This window comes from Amblyomma maculatum, chromosome 7 (assembly GCF_055883805.1).
Source record: "Amblyomma maculatum isolate TAMU_Amacu chromosome 7, ASM5588380v1, whole genome shotgun sequence".
NCBI lineage: Eukaryota > Metazoa > Arthropoda > Arachnida > Ixodida > Ixodidae > Amblyomma > Amblyomma maculatum.
The window spans coordinates 324,771-349,794 of record NC_139350.1 but is presented as its reverse complement, the minus strand read 5'-3'; the positions used below and the strand labels follow the sequence as shown (position 1 = coordinate 349,794).

The window sequence follows — 25,024 nt, the reverse complement described above, 5'->3', positions numbered from 1 at the left end:
ACATGCTTGAAAGGAATGACTTGGAGCTACTTACTACGTGTCTTTTCCTCAGTTTTGCAGGACCTCTGTGCCACATTTGATGTGATCGGTCACCCCTAATTAGACCCATGCACCATTTCATGGTAGAACGATAATTCCTGTGTCAAGAAGCTCCAAGAGGAAGTTCAACCCATGCATGAAGACAAAGCCAGTACATTATCGAAACAAGACATTGCCAAAAAGCGTGACCATTGGTTTATCAGTTTGCAGCTCAGGTTTGGAAAGCTGGAAGAATAGGCAACAAATTACCACCCTAGCACCTTAACTTTTCAACACCAAATTTGCATCGTATAGATTGCGTCACGCAAAGGAGAAGGGTTCTGCCGTATTGGACACTGGACTGTGCTGATAGCACAGGGTTGAGTCGAGGATTAAGATCCCCAAACCTCACGCCACAGCTTTGAAAATCCCTTTCTCCAAGGGTCATGAAAAGCCCTATAGGTGTAATTTTGCGAGTCAAGGAGGTTGTGCAACTTTGGTCAAAAAGTGTGAGTCATGGGACAGTCATATGCCACACGATTTTCCAGCCTTGCAATCATGTGCTTGCATTCCCTTTCCAATTCTGGTGTAGCCTTTCATTGCACAAGATGGAATGCATTGAACACCGCCCGTCTCTTCGGTTCAGAAGCAAACAGGAAGCCTCCTGAAATGTTCTGGCTCAAGGAAAGGCACTTTTGGCTGTCACCATTTGTGACAGCACCATATTCAATGGTGCCATCCAGCCCACAGAGCAGCCACGGATCGACAGTTCAGGCATAACGGTGTATGTGCCATCAATAGTGTGGTTCAGTCACTTGTGAACACGTCACATAGTGTCAGAAGTGGGCTAGCAATCACTTGAAGCAAGCAATGGCACCAGAGGCCAGAATCCGACCCTTGAACACTCAAGGCAGCTACAAAATGACAGCACTATGTGGGAAAACGCCGCGGTCGTACGAGGGTATAGAACAGCCACACAACTACAGCTAGAGCCACCAGAAGTGCAAGTAGCCATTTTTATGTCAATAGGAGCCAAAGTTAAGGAGATATATGGGAAATTCTTGTTAAGTGAGCAAGAAAAGAAAGATGCAAGCATCACAAAAGCAAAACTCACTGTGGACATCACACCACGCATGAACCATGCGTACAAGCGCTACAAGTGTGACCAAATGGTTCAGAACAAGGAGAAACATTCACAGAGTATGTGACAGCTGTACGACTGAAAGCTAACAGGTGCCACTATGGAACTCTGACAGAATAGCTACTCCGCGACTGCATCATCGTCGGCACAAAAAACAACTATGTCAGAGAGAGGCTGCTCACGGACCCTACTAGGGAACTTGACAAGGCCACACATCTGTTCAAGGCAAACAAACAAGCAGCACAACAAGTGAAGGACATATCGCAAAGTGCCAAAAATGCATTTCAACTCCAGACGGATGCCGAAAGTTGTGACACAGCATTGTCTTTTGTTATTTTTTGTTTTTTTCTTTCACTGCTCCCATGGAGACAGCCACCACCACTACTTCGTTTTTCATGTGAATGAAAAAATAAAAGGTGCTGACACAGAGTGACGTGGGAGCAGCAAGGCTCCGCCCGAATTACTTGGCAGGCATTTCGCGCCTCTTTGCTTCAACACCGCGCCGCTTCGACCACTGCATTGTTTCCCCCCCCAATTACCGCCACGCCAGAGCGGAGACTGCCTGTAAAAATGACATTAACGAAGAAACAAATTGGCCAATTTTTCTAGAAACTCAGTAAATAATGTTAGGTTTTTAATGTGAATTTGCTTTTTTGTCTTTTTCGGACTGCCTGGTTTTCCGGACATTTTTCCAGCCGTATATTAGTACAACACTGCGCTCCCACCATTGTATGCAACAAAGGGAAAGACCTGCGCATAGCTGAGCTTTAGGCTATGACTGTGCAGCAAGTGAGAGTACAGAAGACACAATCATTAAGGACACAAAAGTACTACCAATGGGTGAAGATGCTTTCAAAAAGCTCGTCACAGTGATCCAAGAAGAAAAGGCACTCACAAGCTTAGTATAACCAAGACAGGATGGCCAGCCCAAACCGGCGAGAACGACAAGGACAAAAAATTTTCCCCACCACGTGTGACAAACTGCCTGCACATGAAGGCCTCTTATTTCAAGGTGACCGTATATTAATGCTCGAGACCTGAAAAGGCAGAATGCTGAAGCATCAAGGCATCGACATCTTAGATGAGCAAGAGACACAGTATACTGGCCAGGTCATCACAGATTACATTTAAAGACGTAAGGCCTGCAAAGCATCGCAAAGACTGCCCGAAGAGCCACTTATACCAAAAGAGATCCTGAGCCTGCAATGAACAACAGCAGCCTCCTTTCTGATTACAATGGCAAGCCCCACATTGTAGATAGCACAGCCTTTATCAAACTCAAGAATGCAACTGCAGTGATTGCAGCAATGCAGTGCTGGTTTGCTACTCATGGCACGATAGTTGTCGGACTATGGAACCCACTTCACAGCACATGAATTTCACAAGTTCCAGAAACACTGACAGTTCGAGCCCCAGACATCCAGTCCACCATACCCCAGATCTAATGGCCTCGCGAAGCAAGCTATACAGACGGTGAAAAACGCACTCTAACGCTAAGCAACAGTGACCAGTGCTGAATCTCAGGTGAGTACCTGATGAAGAACACCTTAGCTCAGTGTCTGTATGGGAGGAGAACGAGGGTGATGGTTTCAACCAAAAACGAAATGCTGAGACCAAAAGAAACTGTCCCAAAGAAGACCTGAATGCAGGTATGAAGCAAAAGGCATTGCACCCATTGTGAGCAAAGGCAACCATGCGTGGGAGGGTCCACAAAAGTGAATCCCAGCAACTGTGTTTGACAGACATCCAGCTCCGAGGTCCTACGCGCTCGAGATTTATTAAGAGGAAACATACCTATCATTTGGCCGACCAGAGCACAACTAGCCACCCACACTCATCAATCTGGAACAATTCCAGTTCCAGCTGAAGACCCTTATGAGGCTCCATTTCCACGCCTCTACAACCACGATGACAACCTGCTAAGTTCAAACATTGCAAGATCTTTATTCGTGCATACAAGGGAAGGAGCTTCAGAGTTTTAACGTTCCGATCCAGTGGGGGAGGTCAGGCAGTGTCTAATGAGTCCTAGTGTAATCATCCTAAACATACACACGAGCAGCAACAGACAGAAAGCACAAAATGCGACTAGAGGCGTGCACCAAGATGTCAGCGCGCTGCTGCTAAGTGTTCTTGCGACGCCTCCACAGCAGCAAAAACTGACCGGCAGTTTTAGTTTTTTTTTATAAAAAACCCAAAACCTTACTAGCCCCATTAGGCGCAACTCTGTCCACAACCGTTGTTGGACATGTAAGTTCTAAAAGATGAGCCATCACATCAGGCAGTGCACAACGCAGCTTTGCAACACGAAGCACGCGGCAGAGCGCAATAAAGAAGGATCACAACATTTGGGCCACAGTAATGACCCGTCAACACCAAGTGCAATGGAGAGGCCAGGCTTTAGCCGAGATGGAAGACTAAGCCTTCATAACTACTGTGGCTGCACCACCTGCTCAACGTCGACAAGAATAGACCACCACGCCACTACAATTCAAAACTGGCATGGAATTTTGTTTGTTTTTTACATCGCCAGGCACAGTTACTTTGGCTTTGGCTCAAATTGGACTGGTTTTGCAGAAACCATTCTTCAGTTGGAAAGGCATTACCTGGAGGGCAGTGACCATACAAAGTTTGTTAAAAAACTGGAAGGATTGACTGGTAAGCACAACCAAAACAGCACACCGTCACAAGAACATGCCGACATCTGTACTTGGTGATACCACTGTCACTCATGGGCCGCAAGGTCAAGCCTGTACAAGTAAGACTAGGCTTTAAACAAAAGGAGGAGGATGCGATGGCAGCAGATTCGATGGTGTCATCCATCCCATTGCAAGAGACCCCAGTTATTAGAGAAGCCACAGATCACCATGTCAGGTATGATCGTGTACAAGCCATCAATAACGTTTCTAGTAGTCAGACAGTCGCTGGTGAACACGACACCTTCCAGAAGAAGAAGAAGAAAAAAAAAAGCAGAAGGCGATCTTGAAGTATTCAGAAGGCACAATTTTCCTAATGACTGTTCCCCATTGATAATGTGCTTTCCCTGCTCACTTTCATATGTCGGTTATTTCAGTTAAAAACCTTCCACTGTATTTCTTAAAAGATTATTTGCCTTGGCTAGCAAAGAACACGTAACCAAGAGGCACATCTTAAGCGTGCCTTATTAGTGCATGCCTGTACGGTGCTTTGTTACCCATAAATAAGGAGGGTGATATTAAAATTTCATTTTAATTATCTATGCCCTGCCCCCTACCCTGACCGTTGCTAGAATCTGTCAAGCAGGCAGGGTCAAGCTGACTGAAGACGTAAAAAATAATACCATAGTCGCCTTGCATTAATGCCTTCCATCCACTGCTAACAAACTGAAAGTGTATGGCAGAGTTCATTACTCTGGGAAGACAGTATGAAACAAGGCTACTTAGCACAGTTAGAAATGCCTATCTACGTACTTAAAACAACACAAGGCTAATAAAGTCTTTTTCATTAGAAAAGCGCTCCTAGAAACCCACCTCTCCTTCAGGGCTGTCCTATCTACCACGGTGGGCAGTGCATCAAATAGGTTCTTCATATCCAGAGACTTTGGCACAGGAGCTTTCTTCTTGCTGCGCTGGCCTCTGCTTTTTGTCACCTTGCCAGCCTCAAGTTCTGCATGAAACCAAGTACAGTAGGATCTCATTAATTCAACCCCTTGTCAATTCAGAAATGCCGGACAGCTCAAAGGACAGCTCAAACTAGGAGCGCGGTCCCAGTTGACAGCCATGGAAGCCTATGGCATCGGATGCTCATTAATTCAGACATGGGTGGGCTTACATCGGTTAACCCGGAGGGGGGATCGCGTTGAGGTACCATCCGTGAAGCCAATGACTGTCCAAATAGAACCCCCCAACCCCCCCACCTCTCGAATCTGAATTGTCTGGAACAGTGGTGCCAGCCCTCCTCAAGCATTCCATGTTGCTGAAATACAGCCCAGCAGCATGGTTTCTGTTTAGCTCATGTTAAATTCACACCATCCCACTGCTGCCATCGGGCGCACGCATCGGACAGTCATGTTGTTTCAAACAAGACAGTCATTGGCCTTTTAGTTTCGATGGTGTCAAGCTGTCCTAACGCCTACTCATACCTTCTCTCTTGAATCTACATGCTCCTTTAATGTGTTAAAACATTGGGTTTTGACGATGCTTCCCCACCAACAGTCCACGCAGAGAAACTTCCTCAAAATGCGACAAGGGGCCATGTGTGGAGAGGCACTATTTCTACTGTGTCGCAGTCCACATGTGGGTAATTCAAGCAGAGCATGGTGCCATTGGTCTAACCAGGCTAGACCATGAATAATTTTTTTTTCTGTACTATGCTGATCGTTGTACACCTGCAAGTTGCCACAATCTTGTTTCAATTGTTCAAATATCAGTAAAAATGCCACAGGCAAACATTTGATATTAGCGTTTTTTTTTGTTTTTTTTTTTTTTCATAGCATGCAACACAGGGCAAGCATAAATTATGTCACTTTACCTGAGGTACACTGCTTCACTGCCCCTGTCAGAGAACTGCACATACAAGAAGATTAAATGTTTTTGTTCTAAGATATCTGCAATCTCTGGAATGCTAAGGTCGGGAGTGAAGAAATATCCGGAATTATAGGCAAGTTCGGTCTTGGCGAGCGAAATGAAGCTGGGCAGAGGCTAGTAGAGTTTTGTCAAGAAAACAACCTGACCATAGCGAATACTCATTTTCAACAGCACAAGAGGCGCCTGTACACATGGACTTCACCGGACGGTCTGTACAGGAATCAGATCGATTATATTCTTTGCCGGCAGAGATAGAGAAGCGCTATACAAGCAGTAAAAACAAGGCCTGGGGCCGATTGTGGCACCGATCATCAGCTTCTTGTTGCCAAAATTAAGCTTCGATTGAGGAAAACGCAGAAAACTAGAAGGCCTTTCAGGTATGATCTGGATCAAATTCCATTAGAATATGCTGTGGAAGTAAGGAATCAATTTCAAGAATTAGATCTAGAAGACAGAGAGCCCGAAGAGATGTGGACTGATGTTCGTGATATAATACAAGAAGTTGCTACTAAGGTAGTTCCAAAGCAAAAGAAATGCAAGAAAGCAAACTGGTTATCTGAAGAGGCTTTGCAAATAGCTGAGGAAAGGAGGATGGCAAAAGTTATGGGGGAAAGAAAAAGATACAAGGTTCTCAATGCGGATTTTCAGAAAATAGCAAGGAGAGATAAGAATGCCTTCCTGAACATACAGTGCCAAGCAGTTGAGGACAACAGCCAATTAAAGAACAAAAGAGCTCTGTATAAGACAATCAAAGATATCAAAGGAAGCTTCAGTGCTAAGCTGGGAGTGATAAAGGACAAACGAGGCAAGGACCTCACTGAAGCCTCAGAGATAAAGAAGAGGTGGCAGGAATACAGAGAACTGTACAAGAAGGACCCGAATGTGCAAACCCAACATAAGACGGTTGTGATTACTGATCTCGAGCCGGGCATCCTGAAGAGTGAAGTTGAATGGGCCTTAGCCAGCCTTGCTAAGAACAAAGCTAGCGGAATTGATGGCATTCCAGCTGAGTTGCTTCAAAACCTCAACCATGACGTTGTTAACATTCTGCATACATTATGTCAGAAGATTTGGACAACCCTGCAGTGGCCACAGGATTGGAGGAGGTCAGTTTACATCCCCATTCCAAAGAAAGGCAGTGCCAAAGATTGTTCCAACTACCGCACGATCGCGTTTATTTCGCATGCTAGCAAGGTGATGTTGAAAATCCTCCAAGGTAGGCTGCAGCAGTATGTGGATCGGGAGCTTCCGGACGTGCAAGCTGGGTTTCGCAAGGGCAGAGGAACTAGAGACCAAATTGCCAACCTTCGCTGGATCATGGAAAAAGCAAGAGAGTTCCAGAAACCCATCTACTTCTGCTTTATTGATTATGCGAAAGCGTTTGACTGCGTAGATCACAGCAGATTGTGGCAAGCTCTCCAAGAGATGGGAGTTCCAATTCACCTCATCTGTCTCCTCAGGAACCTGTATGAAGGGCAAGAGGCCACAGTCAGAACTGGGCATGGACTTACTGATTGGTTTCCGATTGAGAAAGGAGTGAGGCAAGGCTGCATACTGTCGCCCTGCCTATTTAACCTATATGCAGAGTGCATCATGAGGAAGGCCGGTCTGGACGAGTCTTCAGCTGGAGTGAAGATTGCTGGAAAACGTATCAACAACCTTAGATATGTGGATGATACCACTGCAGAAAGTAAAGTGGAACTCAAGAGACTTCTGATGCGCGTACAAGAAGACAGTGAGAAGTTTGGGCTTAAACTGAACATTAAAAAGACAAAGATCATGGCGTCTTGGCCTATCAAGTCCTGGAGCATCAATGGACAAGAAGTGGAAGCTGTGACAGATTTTCCCTTCTTGGGCTCCAAGATTACCTCGGAAGGAGACTGCAGCCATGAAATTAGGAGACGCCTGCTTCTGGGAAAGAGAGCAATGGTTAGCCTTGACTGCCTAGTAAAGAGCAGAGACATTAGTCTGCCAACCAAGATCCGTATAACTCGTGCTATGGTCTTTCCAGTTGTGATGTATGGATGCGAGAGTTGGACTGTGAAAAAGGCTGACCGCCGAAGAATTGACGCGTTTGAATTGTGGTGCTGGCGAAGACTCTTGAGAGTTCCTTGAACTGCCAGAAGATCAAATCAGTCGATATTGTCGATCATAAACCCTGACTGCTCATTGGAGGGTCAAATTCTAAAGTTAAAGCTCAGCTACTTTGGTCATCTGATGAGAAGAGAGGAGTCGCTGGAGAAAGATTTGATGTTGGGAAAGGTTGAGGGTCGCCGGAGAAGGGGTAGGCAGCGAACGCGATGGTTAGATGGCATCCTCGAGGCACTGCAGATGAAGTTATGTGATGTTAGGAAGATAGTGAGAGACCGGAAAGCGTGGCGTGACATGGTCCATAGGGTCACGAAGAGTCGGACACGACTGAACTGACTGAATGATCTGCAATCTCACATGAACCCTGTTGGCACTCCCATCTGCACCTCATAGATAGCATCCTGTTGGCTGCAATGGCCTTGGGGAGCAGCACAAGACCACACTGTAATTGGTCATATTTTGAAGAGTAGGCTTACAGCTGAGAAATAAACACAAGTCTAGAATTGTATTTTGAACTGCAATATGGAATGTCTATACTTACGATGAATCTTAGATACACTCAATGCAGTCAACTCAGCTGCTGTGAGTGGACTGTGTTCGCTTCGAACCCAAGAATCGTTATTTGCACACGCCTACCAAAGACAATATTTGCTCTCAGAGGAAGGGGAAGATGTGGACTTTCCCTGCTGCGCCATTCCTCCCACAGCATGTCGCACCAGCTTGCCCAAACCGCTGCACTTATCAGTTTTAATCGAGGAAGCAATGACTCATCTAACTTACCAAAGCCCACTAGTTAAAGCTGCCCAGCTCTTTCAAAATCTTCGCAGCTCAAGACAAACTCCATTCTGATCTGGGTTTTCGAGCCAGGAGAAATTTTTCTTCAGTTGCCAAAGATATGGGAGACCAGTGAATATATGTTGGCAGACATACCCTACTGTGATCTGCTCCTCTCGCAGCATGTACAGCCTCGTCCACTTCTAGCTAGAACACGGTCACTGCTTTTAAAGCGACATTGCATACGACCTGGCCACGCAGTAATCTAAAGTGGCTGGCCATGTGAAGCAGCATATCCGTGTCTCTGTGTGCTTGCATCGCTTTGCATTGATATCTGCCTGCGTCAGATACAATGTTGCTTTAAAAGCAGTGACCGTGTTCTAGCTAGAAATGGACGACCCCAGTCGAACCCGGATATATCGAACTCGAAGGGGATCGCGAAAAAGTTCAATATATCGATAATTCGATATACAAAAATTGGCTTGTGACGGCACTTACGATGCGAAAAAACGATACCGTATTTGCCGCGTAATCAACCCACTCGCACAATGAACCCTCTCTGTACTTTTGCGCCCGAGAATTTGAAAAAAAAAAAAATGCTTTAAGGCCAGCTCGCTCACATGCAAGCGATCGAGCGATCTCAGCGACGAGCGGCAGCGGCAGAGCGAAAAATTTCCAACCTGTTGGAACTGCGTCCCGCTCACCGCTCGAGCCACCGCGGCAGCTCAAGGTTTCTGTGTCGCTGCGCCAGAAAATCGCGAGCGTTTTCGCTTGCATGCCGATGGCGCGCGTCACTCCGTTTCGGTCGTCGCATCCACAGCTCATTTCTTGGCAGCGTGCCAAGATGTTGCGCAGCGATAACGTCAGGGCGCGTTTATCTTTTTATAGCTCCTCCGGTGGCGGGGAGCGAACTTGGCAGAGTGCCCGTGATGGCTTGATTGCACAAGTCCGGTTCGATTTATCACGCCGCGCTTGGGGCGGGCGTCATGATCGCAGCAGCTGACGGCGTGCTTCCCTTGATTCATACATGCAAAGAAAAACGGCTCCCGCAAAAAAAAAAAAAAAAAAAAAGCCTGCCGCTTCTTAACGTCCGCAGCCGCCATATCTTACGCTACGTCGCGCGTACAGCACAACGATAAGAAAGAATGACTCTCGCAAAAAAAAAAACAAAAAAAAAAACAGAGAGCTGCCGCTTCTTAACGTCCGCAGGCGCCATAGCCACGTCAGCCGCCGCGCGCGGAGGGTTCCCAACAGACGCTGGAGAAAGCGTCCCACGTCTGTCTGAAAACAGGCTGAGCTGGCTTGGCGCATGCGTAGCGCGTGCTGAAGGAGAGAGCTGGGCAAAAGAATGGGCACACCCATGCACATGGCTTCGAAACGTCATGTGTTGGCGCGCGGGAAACGATAACTGCAGATGCGCGCGCCTTTGGCTAATGGGCGCGGCGCTGTCCAGAACTGTCCCTGCTCATTCCTTCCGCGCGTGGCTTGAAAACGTCACGCGGCAAACGGCCAAGAGTGATGCGATCGTCTTTGGGGAAGGCAAACTTTCCAGTGCGTAGTTCGATATATCGAACGATCGGTGAAATTGAGTTCGATATATGACGCAGCTTTCCTATACTTTTACATGGGATTTTCAAGGGGATATTCCGTGAGTTCGATATAACCAAAATTCGATATAACCGGGTTCGACTGTATTCCTGCTTGGCTACGACACCACAGAAGAAGTCGTTGCGGATGCTCCTTTCAAAGTGGTCTCCACATTCAGGATGTCTGAATGATGCAACCATTTCGCGCCTAATCACTTTTTAAAAACAAAAAATAAATATAGACGTGGCAAATTCTTACAGTGTTAGCAAAGTGCCGCAGCTGTTCCCTCACTCACATAGCGGAATGGTTTACAAAAAGATACTGTAGAAAACGTTTTGCTGTGGAAATAGCATCATATGATAGAGAAAAACAGATTAGGCATACAAAGAACAGGGCTTCAATTTATGTGAGCATCATCAAGCCATTCATGTTATTTTGTGAGGTAGGGGTCTCTAAGTAGGGGACTATATGCACACAAATTTTGATTTTTCCCACTAATAGAACGTAGTAATATGTGCCTGAAGAGGATATAGTACAGTCGACGACCGATTTTTCGGACACCCGATTTTTTACACATGCTTGATTATTCGGACATTTTCCCGGCCCCAGGACATACCTTATAAAGTCAATGTATTACGCTGCTCAAAATTTTGGACACTCTAAGGAGGGCTATTCGATTTTTCAGACATTCCAAGCGTCAGCCGGGCCAACTGCCACACATTTTGAGTGGTGTCGCCGCCATCTTGTTTGTTTACTTTTTCCTTCGATAGCCTCGAAACCGGTGCCGGCCTTGCGTGCCGCTCCTACGACCGACTGAAATACAGACCTGCACAGAAAACAGGGTCCTATGGGACCTCGTGTGCAAACTTTCGTTACCTTTCTCGCCGTTGAGGGCACTCGGTTGACCTGTTTGTCATTTTCATCATCATCAAATCACAAATTAATATAAACAAACTGTACCCAAATTAAAAAAAAAAGATCTTTGCCCGAGTTAAACTTTGAAAATTTGCTTTTTGTATTTTAGCGGAGAATGTTTATTTTTATAATGTTTTTCTCTCGCCAGAAGAAATACCGCAGTTCCGCTTTGAGCGACGGCCCTGCAGTTACTCGCTGCACATGCGCAGAACAGGTGCTTGTGCATTACACGTGGACAGATAATTAAACAATAACAACGAAGAAAAATGATAGAACTAATAGACCCTTCTTATTAACAGGTTTACAGTAGCGCCAGGCTACCAGCAGTGTTCGTTCCCTAGCGGCGAAGGCTATGAACTAGAAGGTGCGCGCTGGAGCAGTGCTATCTGTGGAGGTCTGTATTTCAGTCGGTCTTGGCCGCTCCTCAGCTAAACTGACGTTGGATCGAGGCTATATTATTTGCCTAGCAACTTCCGTTTCCGGGACGTCGCTGCTCGCCACCGGAGTGCTTTTTTTTTTCTTTTAGCGTGATCGCCATAGAGAAAGGGATTGGGTAAAGAGCGGACACTCGGCGAAATCTGGCCCCAGGAAATGACGCATGAATGATAATGCTAGTAACAGCTTCACGCACGACGAAATGAATGGCGCCACCAGCATTTGTCGCGCCGCGCGCGCGGGTGCTGTCGGCACAGACCAAAGCAGACTGCGGAACGGCAGGGCCGTCTACGCGGACTGCGTGTTCGTGAGGTCTGAATGTGGCTTCCTTGGCCTTCGAAGCGGAACTACTGCAGTTTGTCAGGACGGCAAGGTGAGGAACGTTATTTTGGTTTAAAACGTTGCATTTCGAGCAGTTTATGCTGACCGCGCCGGCCGGTTTCTTGAATTGCGCAGCTCGTGAACAGGCGCTGGTGCGCACGTCATGGGTCGGCCTGTTCGTGACACCCCGGCAGCTTCCAGCAAAGGCAAGGTGAGATAGTTTTTCTGTTTGCAAACTCTGCATTTCAAGCAGTTTAGCTGAGCACTCTGGCTGGCGCGGTTGTGAAGAGAACGCCTATATGTGCTCGGTAATGGCGCAACAAGGGCTCGCCGGTTACTGCACAGTTAGATAAGAGCGAACCCACAGCTGACGTTCTTTGCTTGGTTTGCCTAGTGGTTATTTTTGCATGGTTTCTCGTTGTGTTTTACATGTTGGGGTGTTTTTATGGCCTTTACCAGTGCGCAATCTCTTTTAGGTGATGTGTTGGCCGGGTGAAATCTGAGCATCGAGAGTAGGCTAATGTGTTAAAGACGAGCGTTTTCTCGTTGTATGTACATACGAGACCGTTATTGTTAAGACGGTAGAAAAAAAAAAGGGTACCGCACAAAATCTTGAGGACCAGAGGATCGTCATCTGCACCGAAAAACCCACGGGGAACGTGCTTAAAAAAAAGGCAATAGAAAAGGAAACGCAGAGGTGCTTCTAAACTGCGTGATACGAAAGAAGTGGCGTGCCGATAATTCCGTCCTCTCCGTTTCTGAAAACATGCATTCCACTCACGCATTTATTTTCAGTGCACCTAGCGCGCGCTGTGGTATCCCCTGTGTTGCCGCCAGGTATCAAATATTTTTATGGAATGAAACGCGTAGTCGGCTGTCAATGCAGCTTTTAAATCAAAAGGCTAACATCAGGAAATGGAGCAATGCTTGGAAATTACTGGTAGGAATTTTCGCCGTGTAGCTTGATTTGTGTATTTTACGTGGGTATGCACGCGAGGTTCGATAAATCATTGACCAATATTCGTAACTTTATTCCTTTAGATTTCTTGTGTTTAATCTGTTTACACAGTGTCAGTAAAATGTGTATCACGATGACATATATTTCTGCTGTAAATTTTCCAGCTGTTGCCAGGATTTGGCAGTCTCTGCTGTGTGTCCTGGTGAGACAATTGCAGCATACGTGCAAGAGGTCCGGACCAATATCCCGTATTCCAGGAGTCGATAGGTTTGAGCTTTCACTTTCGGCTAGCCATTTCACGTGATTTAATGTGCACATCAGGTATTTCTACAACGATATACAGTAAAACCTAGTTTATCCGGACCTCGCTAACTCGGAAATTGGGTTAACTCGGACTCGCGGCGCGGTCCCGGCAAAACTGTGTATAGTTCAATGGTGTGAAATGCTCGTTAGCTCGGAAGCATTTAGCCGCGCACCGGTTAACTCGGACAACTCCCGTAGGCTATTGCAACTTCCAGTGAGCCGCGCGATACTCCTTGCCGTAACCGGCGGCGTGGCAGGAGACTGCAGGAGAGTTGGAGAAACCGAAACCGAACAAAAGCTGCATGAGGAGCTCGAGAATGACGATGATGATAGTGAATGAGCGAGCAGTGGCTAGGTGGTGCCAGCCACCACCCGATGCATGGGTTTGGGGCTTTCGCCGACGCTACAGTGCCTCTACGCTGCTTCATTCTTTGTGTTGTGGGTGCACGTTGCGTTCGTCGACTGTGCTTGTGCCATCGCCGTCGTTCTTCATAGTGATGGCGACCGCCACTCCAGCGAGACGACCACAGCAGCCAGCAAATGATTTAGAAAGAAAAGTAAAGATATTGAAGGAGCTGACCGAAGGCATTTCTCGGCAAGAGGTAATGAAAAAGTATGGCGTCAAGAGAAGCACGCTAAGTGACTAGGTGAAAAACAAAGAAAAAATTTTCGAAGCGTTTGACAGCAGCAAATTCACCGGGAAGAGAAAAAGGCTAAGGATGGCTGCGCACCCGAAACTGAAAGAAGCACTGCTACGGTGGTTTACAGATATGCGTGACGGACAGCTTCCTTTGAGTGGCCCGCTGATCTGTCAGCAAGCTGACAAGTACGCACAGAAAATGAACATTGAATCTTTCAGTGCGTCTGAAGGATGGTTCGCCCGCTTCAAAGAAAGGCACAGATTAGTCTTTAGAAACGTGTGTGGGGAGAAGGCAGCGGTGGATGAACGCCGCATTGCTGACTGGAAGACAACCGAGCTTCTCCAGTACCTGGCTCGTATTGAACCTGCCGACGTTTTCAATGCCGACGAAACGGCACTGTTTTTCAAAGCCTTGCCGGACAAAACAATCACCTTTAAGGGTGACCCGTGCGTTGGAGGGAAGAGGAGCAAGGAAAGGGTCACTGTGCTTCTCGCTTCAAATATGTCGGGCACGGAGCACCTGCCACTACTTGTCATCGGGAAGGCAAAAAACCCAAGGTGTTTTAAGAACATTCCCCGTTTGCCTGTGGAGTATCGAGCCAATAGAAAAGCCTGGATGACCTCGGATATTTTCCAAGCTTGGCTGCGGCAGCTCGACCGCCGCTTCTCCGCTAATAAGCGCAAGGTTTTACTTGTAGTGGGCAACTGCAGCGCGCATACCCGAGTGACAGGGCTGGAGTGCATTGAGCTCGTATTCCTTCCTCCGAACACGACGGCTGCACTGCAACTGCTGGATCAGGGCATAATTCAGCACGTAAAATGCAGATACAGGAAGCATGTGCTAGAACGAATGATGCTGTGCAAGGAGGCAGGGCGAGAATATGACCTAAACCTCCTCAGTGCAATTCACATTTTAGTGCAAGTTTGGAACAACACGCCGGCCGAGGTCATAGCCAACTCCTACAGGCACAGCGGGTTTGTCCGCCCTGATGACTGTGACGTTCCTCCAGAGGTGACTGCAGAGGATACCCCAGAACCCACTGAAAATATGAACACCGAAGAGGTGGATGACAGGCGCTTTGAATTTCTCCTACCTAGTGGTGTCCAGCTTGCCGACTACGTAGCGATAGACTATGATGCTGCCGTTGCTGGCCTGCTGACTGACGATGACATATTATCGGAAGTGCTCGACGGGGACGAAAATCATCCCGATGAAGACGATCGCAACCCGCCGTCGCGACGTTACACCGTGCAGGAGGCCGCGGTGGCCCTCGCTGTGCTAGAGGAATTTTGTGTGAGTGTCGCGACAGTGAGCGTGCGCACCACCACCTGATGGGGTTGAAGAAAATCGTTCCCGCGCAAATTCCAGCGACTAGGCAAACAAAAATAACGCAGTTTTTCATGCAATAAAGGTATGTTTATGCGCCGTACTTTTTTCTTGTTATTTTCATGGTCCCTTCGATAATCTGGAATTCGGTTAACTCGGACATTTTTTCCGGTCCCTTGACATCCGGATTAACGAGCTTTTACTGTAATTGTTATTTAACATGAAAAATGTGTTAATAGGCATGAAATAAATGTCCCAATTGTTTACTGAAATATTAATACAGTAAAAGCTCGTTAATTTGAACTTCACGGGACCGGGAAAAAAGTTTGAATTATCCAACGTTCGAATTATTGAATGGCCTCGAAAAAACTGACAAGAACCATTTGTACTACAGTAAATGTACAGTATTTAGTCGCGTAACGAACTAGCTCGCATAATGAACCCACCCAGCCCCGACTTGTGCCTACAAATCTGAAAAAAAAAAAAAAAAAGGCGTCAGTCGTTAGCATGTCCCTCCGTTTCACGCTGTCAGGGTCTGCAACACAATTCTTGGCAGTGCGCCAAGATGCTAAAAAAGGTAAACAGTGATAACCGCGTGTTTATCTTTTGACTTTAGCTCCAGCAGAAGGAGGGGGGGGGGGGGGAGCGAACTTGGCAAAGTGCCAGCGCTTGTCCGGTTATGCAAGCCTCCTTTTCAGTACCTTTGCTTTATCATGCTATGGGCGACTGGGGCAGGCGCCCTCTGCTGCCACTCCAAAAAAGCCGGCGTCATGATCGCAGCTGACTTGCGTGCTTCCGTTGACGACTGATGGGTGGAAGGATGGATGGCTATCGCAAAAAAAAAAAAAAAAGAAAGTTTAACCTATAGTGCCAGTCCGTGATCATAGCCTTTCTTGGGCGTTGGCTCGGACCGCGCCGACAGTACTTATCTCTATTTCAAAATTAACAGGGTTGGAATTAACGAGTATTTAGTTGCGAGCTATGGAGGTTGCACAGGAGAGAAAGCAGGCAGCCGCCACCGCGACCATGCTGGCTATGCACTGATCTTGCCGCGGCAGCCGTGCCCTCCCTCCAACACCGCCGGCCGCCGCGCCGGTCATGGCGCCTTTAAGTTTTACCCACTCTTCCATGGTTTTATCTACTTCCATCTTCTGTCCCCGTATTGGACATGCTCAGCCTCTAAATATGCCTTCCAATTGCGGAGGTATGTCTTTACTTTTTTTTTTTGGTGCATAGTTCGAATTATCCGTAGCGGAACCGACTCGCGTTCGAATTAACGGGCTTTTTTATACACAGATATCTATGGAGCTTGGCCGGACCAAGTAGTGTAGTTCGAATTATCCGAAAATTCGAATTATTGGGGTTCAAATTAACGAGCTTTCACTGTATCAGTAAATATTTTCACATTCCAACAAATTGACCATCTCGGAATATTGCAAGCTAGGCTTGATTGCAAGCTAGGCTTGATTGCTTTCTATTTACAGTCCCAAAGAGACCCAGGCTATGAAGACGCGCATAATAGAGGAACCATTCTTATATTTACACTGGTGAGTATTCTGGCTATGTATTTGAACGAGTGCTAGTTACATTGTCATTGTAAATGAATACAAGGCACTTTGTAACATGAGTCAATGTTTTCCAGCTTATATCCGGCTTACAGAATATTTGAGATTAGGAACCCTTCAAACATTCTGAAAAAGGTGATGCTGAGGATGAAAGACGTGACCGTCTGCTGGAATTTGCTGCCAAGGTCGTATCCAAAAACACAATTGTATAGGGAAGGGTGCGCATATAAGCTAAAAGCAATGTGTCTGTGGCATAATACCCAAGACTACTTGAGGTATATTTGTTTGAAATCTGTGTTTAAAATAAAATACATAGTATTGTGAGGCAGCCGCAAATATATTTTGAGCATTGTGTATGTCTATTTTCTTGTGTATCATTTTCCATTAATATCTACATGTAATGCTACATTTGTCTACCTACGTATTGTTTCTTGCCTTGTGTAATTTCTTACTTTTTTTAATGTACACGTGGGCTGATGTATCCTATGTTTTGTCTCTCTTCCTGGTCGCTTTCGTGCAGCAAACTGTGACAGAACTGTATCTGTTTTGTTATTACATGAAGCAAAATAAATGTTCATTTCACAGAGCTCCTGGCATCTTTCGTGCAATACTGCTGTTTGGCAAAGGCTTTGACGCAGCTGCGTTGGTGGCCAATTAGCAGTAATTGTGACCTAATTTGATATTTCATTGCTGAAAATAAATTGAACAATTATACCACACCGTACAGAATAGAAATAATGTGCCAACAGGGCACGGCAGTATGGCAAGCGCTTGCTAGCATTCAAACTGCGTGCCGTGGAGCAGCGCGTTTCAGCATTCAGACTACGTGCCTTTAACGAAAGCGGATGTGCGTCAAGCATCAGCCGCTTGGTGCGCTACAGTCAGTTTGGCCGCTGGGCCCTATGGAAGTGTCCGCTCTTTACCCTATCCCTTTCTCTATGTGATCGCTCCGACTGCCTGTTCCTCTGCGTGTTTGCCGAGCGTAGCGAGTAGGCCAAGCCGCGGTCGTGCTAATGCGAGAACTACGTTCTGTCGCTACTGTGGCTTACATTTAATTGAATCGGCTTCAGTTCTTCAAGAAGCTGTTTCTGAATTTTATAAGGTTTTTTTTTTTTTTTTTTTTTTGCATGCAACGCGGCAGCAAGAAGGCACTCAACGGAGTCGGTGTTGTGATACAGTGGTTGGTAGCGGTGGTGGTGTGCCTCGACAGTGGGAAAACCTGCTCTGTCGATTTGCTTGGAGCACTTAGTATGCTCGCTGATGCGTGGAAGTCGATGGCACCCACAACGCTGCGCAATTGCTTCCGCCATGTGGGATTTGTGCTGAATGACAAAGTCGGCTGCCTTAGACGAGGAGAGCGTCGTCAAGCAGCTGTCAGGCAGTTAGCAAGCAGCTCATTCACGACCTTCGCACTGCTGGTGTCGAAATTCCATCAGCCATCTCGTTTTGAGAATTCACAGACGTGGACCACGAGTTGGAACTGTGCGCTGGGTTCACAGATGCAGAAATTATTCGCCAAGTGCTTGTGGAGTCTGAGAGTGACGATGACGATGACTAACCTGCAGCAGCGCAGCCGACGCAAGCTGAGCTGATACAAGCATAATTCAGGCGGACCTGTTAGCACGGAAGCGGAGCGTGGTGCAGAAAAGCATTCATGACTTTTTCCAGCCTCAAAGTGAAGAATAGGCAATAAATAGAGCTTTTTTGCTGCACATTTGTTTCTTCGGACTGCCCGATTTTTCGGACATTTTCGTGGTCCGTTGAGAGTCTGAAAAATCAGTCGTCGACTGTATATTGCATCTAAGAGCTCAGATAGCATTGGGAAGCTTGCACTGCAAAACAAAGCCAGATAGACAAGGCCTCCAAAATGCACAATCAGTACACAGAAACTCTTGATACCTTGCTTACCTCAAAGCAACTTCTCTAGATTTGGTTCAGTTTACGGGGTTTAACATCTCAAAGTGACCTGGGCCGTGAGAGACGTCTTAGCAGAGGGCTCCAGAAATTTTGACCACCTGAGCTTCTTTAGCATGCATTGACATCGCACAGCACAATGGGCACCTTGCTTTTCGGTGCCATCGAAAAGCGGCCGCCAAGGCTTGAATTTGACCCCACATTCTAGGGTACAGCTGTTGAGTGCCATTAACCATTGCACCACCGTGGCGGGGCACACACCTATAGATTTGTCTCTGTCCTTACTAGTACTACTTCGAGTTAACAAGGGTTGCCTGGATTGCGTTTTCTCGAGAATATCCCATAAAGATGAGCTAATGACATTTAATCCGTGCCCAGCTCCAGTGAAAGATCACACAAGCAGCAGACCCCTTCCATTGAGAAGTAAGTCTATAAATAAAACATTACAGCTCAATAGCCTAACCTACCACTGAACAAATACGACCAAAATGTTGGTCATTTATCAGATGTCCTCAAGAAATGATGCAGACACTGCGAAAAATTCAACACACTGGAAGAAACTGCGTGGAAAGATTCACTATTGCACTCGTTCGTAGAGTGGAAGTGAGCCGGAATGCTTAAAAATAGGCTTCCCAAGATACTGAAATGGCTTCTGCAGCATTGCAGTACCAGTGTTGGTGGACATTGAAAAATAGGTTATTTGTTTCAACTAGGTAATTTCTGATAGTTTCACATATATTACAAAGTGCTTGATTGCTATCCAAGTTTACCAGCTGTTAGAGACGGCCATATCACTCGCGAAACTGGAACAGCCCAGAGCAGTGAGACTAGACGTATTTCTGCTGCCACACGACCTTGTCGAAAAGTGCATGCCGCAAAGCGACGCCTATAACCACCATCCTCTCTTCACTGCACGTGCCACGCAACCTTCTCTGACTTGCTAAGGTGCTTGACACTCTGATGGCTCCTGTGCCACGCAGTGTTGTGGAGTGATGGGTGTTGCTTTGCGCACACCCAAGCTACTTTTCTTGACAAAGGTGTGCAACAGCGAAAATTTGTTTTGTCAGAGCACTCAATGTAATCGTGCTATAGCAATCCTAAAAAGTGACATGGTAACTATTACTAATGACCATCTACAAGTTTACAAATAATATTCGTAAACCAGCTTACTTGCTAAGACGATTAAGCTGTTTTCCGACGTTGCTGATATTACGAGGGCACAAAAGCCATCTAGGTATTTCACAATGATCTTTGCTATAATTGCATATTTGCATTGCACACGAACAAGGTAAAGCATGCCATGCTTTCTAAACAACCTCCACACTTCACTTGACCTTTGCTCATCAAAATGAGTCAGCGTCTCGAGCCATATTAGACCTTCACCTAGCAGAGGTGGTGCAACTGTCGCTTGCACACCAACTTCACCACGTCTGCCAGAGAATCGTAGCCCGATCTGCCAGATTTCAACCATACGAAAGCCAAAATGTGTCAACACCTGTCGTGTAGTGGAGAACTTCACAACAAGGCCGCAAAACAAAATGAATTAGTTTTTATCAGTTCCCTGGGACCTTTTCTATCCTGCGAAAAACCATGTTATTCCACTTTCATACAGCACCGTTTCTCCTGCGGTGTTCCAGTGCCGAAAATCTGGGTGAGCACCCTACTTTCTCCAACATCAGTGGAGTGAGCTGCATCTTGAAATTGGTTCCTTGGTATAAAGAGATTTCTGAAACCTCTACATGACTGAAGATTTCTAAATGTATGTCCCATGCAGTAATGAAAAAGATGTAGTCAGCTTGAGGGCGTCTTGCGCATAAATCAACAAGGCATGCCTGAGGTCATTTACAGCTTCTCAGGAGCTGTGAACTGTAGCCCCTATTTCTCCTGAGAAACTGACACGGCTATGTTCTGCAGCCATGGATGCTGCAGCAAAAAGCACCAAACTAAGCTTGTGACACGCAGAACGAGAGTTGTGTACATCGTGTCACTTGCCTGGGGCAAAATTTATACAGTACAACCTCGTTAATTCGAAGTCATCGGGACCGCGAGAAATCTTCGAATTAAGCGGGTTTTCGAATTAACTGAACACACCAAGAAATAAGACTTAGGCAAAAAAATTTGTTGCAGGAACGTGTTACCTTTATTCGGCATATTTTGAATTACTACTGAAAGTAATCAGAGATGCTGGTTTGCCGCGTCCGGTAGTTTGCGGATCCTAAGGTCATGCTCTCGAGTTGGTCAAATAGACGAAACATCTCTGAACTTCCACCGCGGCACTCAACAAAACTGCGGATAACGTTCAGCGATCCGATAACTTCACCAAGAGCAGGTGCTCGGGGAGGCTCGTCGGTGTCGTCGTCGCTATCGTCGCTGTCATCGCGCATGTTCGTACCAGCAGTGATCTCACTCTCAAGTCAGAGTAGCCAGTCTGCTCTTCGCTCTCAATGTTGATATACTCGGCGAAGCCGACTGCGTTGGACTCATCCTCTGCGCAGAGCGCATTGATGCGGTCGCAATACTCTGCTCCTTCTTCGTCAAGAGTAGTAGTACATGGGTGGTCTGCATCGGCATCAACAGTGCTTTCACTAGAAAAACCAGCGTGTTCAAAACACCGCCTGATCAATGTGGGCTCCACTTGTTTCCAAGCGTACACCATGAGGCATATGGCTCCGAGGAGGTCGATGGAGTACTCCTTGGCATTGTCGTAGCAAAGGAGCATGCGCTTGAGCATGTGGTACCGATAAATCTTCCTAGTGTGGTGAATGACGCCTTGGTCCATCGGCTGTGAGATCGAAGTGGTGTTCGGAGGTAAAAATACCATCCTGATGGCCTGGAGATGTGGGATGTCGCCATGTGCCGGGCAGTTGTCAACGACAAATAGGACATTCCTGCCCGTGGCCGCGAACTTGCGGTCAAGTTGCCGCACGTACTCTTCAAATATTGCACCTGTCATCCAGGCTTTCTTATTGTGCCTGTAGACGAGTTCATCCTTTGGCGGCAGCCGCGCATTATTGAAGCAGCGAGGCTTCCCCGTCTTCCCGACGACCAGTAGCGGCAGCTTGTGTTTACCGCACATGTTTACGCCGAACAGCACAGTAATCCTGTCCTTGGCCTGTTTCCTACCCTTGATGGCGGTGTTCTTCACTGCGAATGTTTTTGTTGGCAGCATCTTATAAAAAAGTGCAGCCTCGTCAAGGTTGTAAACGTCGTCTGCACCGTACTCGCTAAGCAGCGGCGCCAATGTGTGGTTTCTCCAATCCTCGACAACGCTCTCGTTAGTGCTGCCGCTCTCACCACAGACGGTGAGAAAGGTTAAATTATTGCGTTCTTTAAAACGGCAAAACCATCCATTGCTGCACTTAAATTCCTCGTTCCCAAGTTGTAGAGCTAGGTCGTTGGCCTTCTCCCGCAGTAGTGTTCCATTGACGGGAAGGTGGGCAGCGTTTACTTTCTGCAGCCAGCGAAGCAGAGCAGCTTCCACATCTTGATACGTAGGAGCCCGCACTCGTGACCGCTTCGAAGAATAGGTCTTGCCGTAAGCCTCTAGTATTTTTGACTTGTTGCTCAATATTGTGGACAACGTCGAGAGGGGCACGCCATGCCTTTTGGCCAACTCGGTCTTCGAACAAGCGCTCTTGCCTGCTTTCTGGATCAAGCAGAACTTCTGCTGCAGCGTTAAAGTCTTGTACTTCGGCATTTCTGCACTGCTACGGTCACAAAGCTAGCACTTCTGCACAGCCCCGCCCAAAAAAAACGGCACAGTAGCCGACCCCTAACCACAGCGCACAACACAAAGAAATGGCGCAGGCGAGACCGGCGCGGCAGTGATGGTGGCGTACTTGCAGCGTCGGAGGCACGGGGGAAGAGTGGGTGAAGCACACCAAGGGATGGAGTGGGGGCGAGGTCACGTGATAAAAACCGGTATGCCCGCCGTGTTGCAGTGAAGCACGTCTTCTCTGCAGGCGCGTGTTTCGGCGGTGCGCGAGGCGCACTGTGGACCGATTTTTGTGCAGAGAGTGCTCCGGCTGGGGCGCTTCGCCTATAAATCATCACCATTACTATGTGGCTTTGCCTCGCGGCTCCGTAGGGCCGTCGTTTCGCCGGGTTTGCGGCGAAACATGGATCAGGCATTGCCGCATAGCAGTCCAAATTTTCTAATTAACCGGGCTGGCGCAGGCCGCCTGTTCGAATTATCCGGCCAAATTTACATTGAAAAATACGGGACCGCAGAAAACCTTCGAATTATCCGGGATTTCGAATTAACCGAGTTCGAATTATCGAGGTTGTACTGTAATAGGCAGAACAGGAACGTTCGTGAATAAGGGAACATTGTAGGACTGTTGTATCACTGGCAGGGGGACTGAATTGGTGAAACATTGTTACCCAGTTTATAATGCTAAGTCTGTGATGCATGCTGAGAGAAATTGATGTGAAACCACTGAAGCCTTTCAAATTCACAAGGCAGGTGACGTGTGTCAGCACCCCTTCCCCGACGTTGAGAAATTGGTTCTCTGCATTTCACGCAGGAGGTTGCCACAAGACCTGTTGTGGATGACAAGACACCTGCGTGTGCTCAGCGAAAGCTGTACATGTTCATGCATGTATTGAGTAAAACCTGGTTTCAGTCTGGTGGGTGTCCCTAGTTTATCGTCTTCATTTTTGTCTGTTATTACACCACTAAGAAAATCATTTGGGCAAGCCGTTGCCAACTAGCCCAACTTGAAGCTTTAACGAAGCACATGTACAGTAATGTCCTACACATCATTGCAAAGAAAGAACACGCAACTAGAAATTAGGTGTCTAAAAATATTTTAAAGGTTTCACTTACCCAACTTTTGCCAGCCAAAAAAAAATAAGAATTTTGGTGACATACATATGGATTTCTGTGGTCCAACGGGATCCCTCCCATTCCACCATGAAATAACTTAGATATCATTCTTTATTAAACCTGACTTGGCAGGCGGTTTCATCATGATCCCATGATGTATGTATGCCTCAATGATACTTCACTGCGATATTTGTTCAAGCATAACTGCTGTTATTTACCTTGATTAAGCAGTTTCCACTGTTACACGCATTAGCAAAAAAAAAAATTAAAAAGAACTGCTCTTACTCTTCATGAAAGCCGTGTGACGGATCTTCCGCTTCTCCTTCTTGGTCTTGGGCCCTGCTCCGAGGACACCAAGGGAGTCTGGACTGGCAACACTCGTTACAGCCACCATGGCAGCCTGGGAAGCGAATTCACTTTCATCAATTTCCTAACTATGATTTGCTTCATGTTTTTTCGGCACAGCATATCCTGCCCCAGTCGTATCGCTATCTTGACTACTGCTCTCTTTGTCAGCATTAACCCTGTTAATTTTCTTTCCACCTGTTTTGGAAAGAAAAATGTACAAGTAATGGCACCAGAAGCTGTGTCACCATTCATGTTTTGCTCATACATGCTAATACTGCACTGTGACCCATTGATTGGTTTGGTTTGTAGGGTTTAATGTCCTGAAGCGACTCAGGCAATGAGAGACGCCGCAGTGGAGGGCTCCGGAAATTTCGACCACCTGGGGTTCCCTGGCGTGCACTGACATCACACCCCCGGGCCACTGAAAATATTTTGTCCCCTGCAGGACAAGAGCTGGATCTTGTGGAAAGAATAACAACAGAAGCCATAAATGAATACAGTAGAGCCCTGTTATAGTAAACTCTGATATAGTAAGGTGAAACTGAAGTCCCAGTTCATCCTCCATAGACAACTGTACAATTTTCCCCCTTAATAATAAAGACATTTTTGGTAAAAATTGGTTATAGTAAACTGCACCTGACTGCAGCGGCAACTCCAACGATATGACATCGCCGCCCGTGCACTACCTATAATCGCGAGGCAAAGATTTTTTGTATTTGGAATCAGAAAAATAACACCGAGTGTTCGTTTAGATGGCTTTACCACCAGGCTTTACAGCATTAAGGAGAAGCCTACTTTACGAAAGCCTTGGAGCCATGAGGGAAAGCACGCAGGGTGTAAGAAAAAAAAAAGTAAAGCTGTCTACAAACATAGAAAGGAGGCGGTGCAGTCCGTTCAGAAAGTAAAGGATAGTAAAAGTGCGGCAAGAAAAAGGGAAGACGGAGAATTGGGCAAACATTCACAGTACAGTGCAGCACAAAGCATGAGGCAGCAGAGGCAAGAAATGGAGATGCAGCATGTGCGGTCTTGCAGCACTTGACTGCCACGCGCATTTATCATTTATTGCCTTTTAAAGGACAGAAACGGCAAAAAGTGACACCGTGTTCATGCAAGACTTTGGTTTTATATTAAATCATACTTGGTTGTATTTGTAGCCACTTTGTCCTCATGCTTAAAAAGTACTTCCACAAGATGTAAAACATTTTTATAACTGAAAAAAATTATATGAAGAGATAAGGGAGAGATGGAAGGTATTTCAGAGTGTTTAGCATCTTCAGGACCATGTCATCACCAACAA

The 25,024-nt window shown here is 46.6% G+C and overlaps 1 protein-coding gene across 12 annotated transcripts in view; it reads right to left on the bottom strand.

The window, feature by feature from the left end:
• Positions 1-25,024, bottom strand: part of LOC146182567 (uncharacterized) — a 115,056-nt gene that overhangs the window by 84,402 nt on the left and 5,630 nt on the right. For 11 of the 12 annotated variants that reach the window (XM_084608852.1, XM_084608859.1, XM_084608850.1 and 8 more), the window contains exons 3-4: positions 23,665-23,779; positions 4,666-4,801 (exon numbers count right to left, since the gene is read on the bottom strand). In XM_084608852.1, coding sequence (XP_084464978.1) covers positions 4,666-4,801; positions 23,665-23,779 — 251 coding nt within the window. The remainder of the gene's footprint in view (positions 1-4,665; positions 4,802-23,664; positions 23,780-25,024) is intronic. The other variant, XM_084608858.1, reaches the window with a different exon arrangement.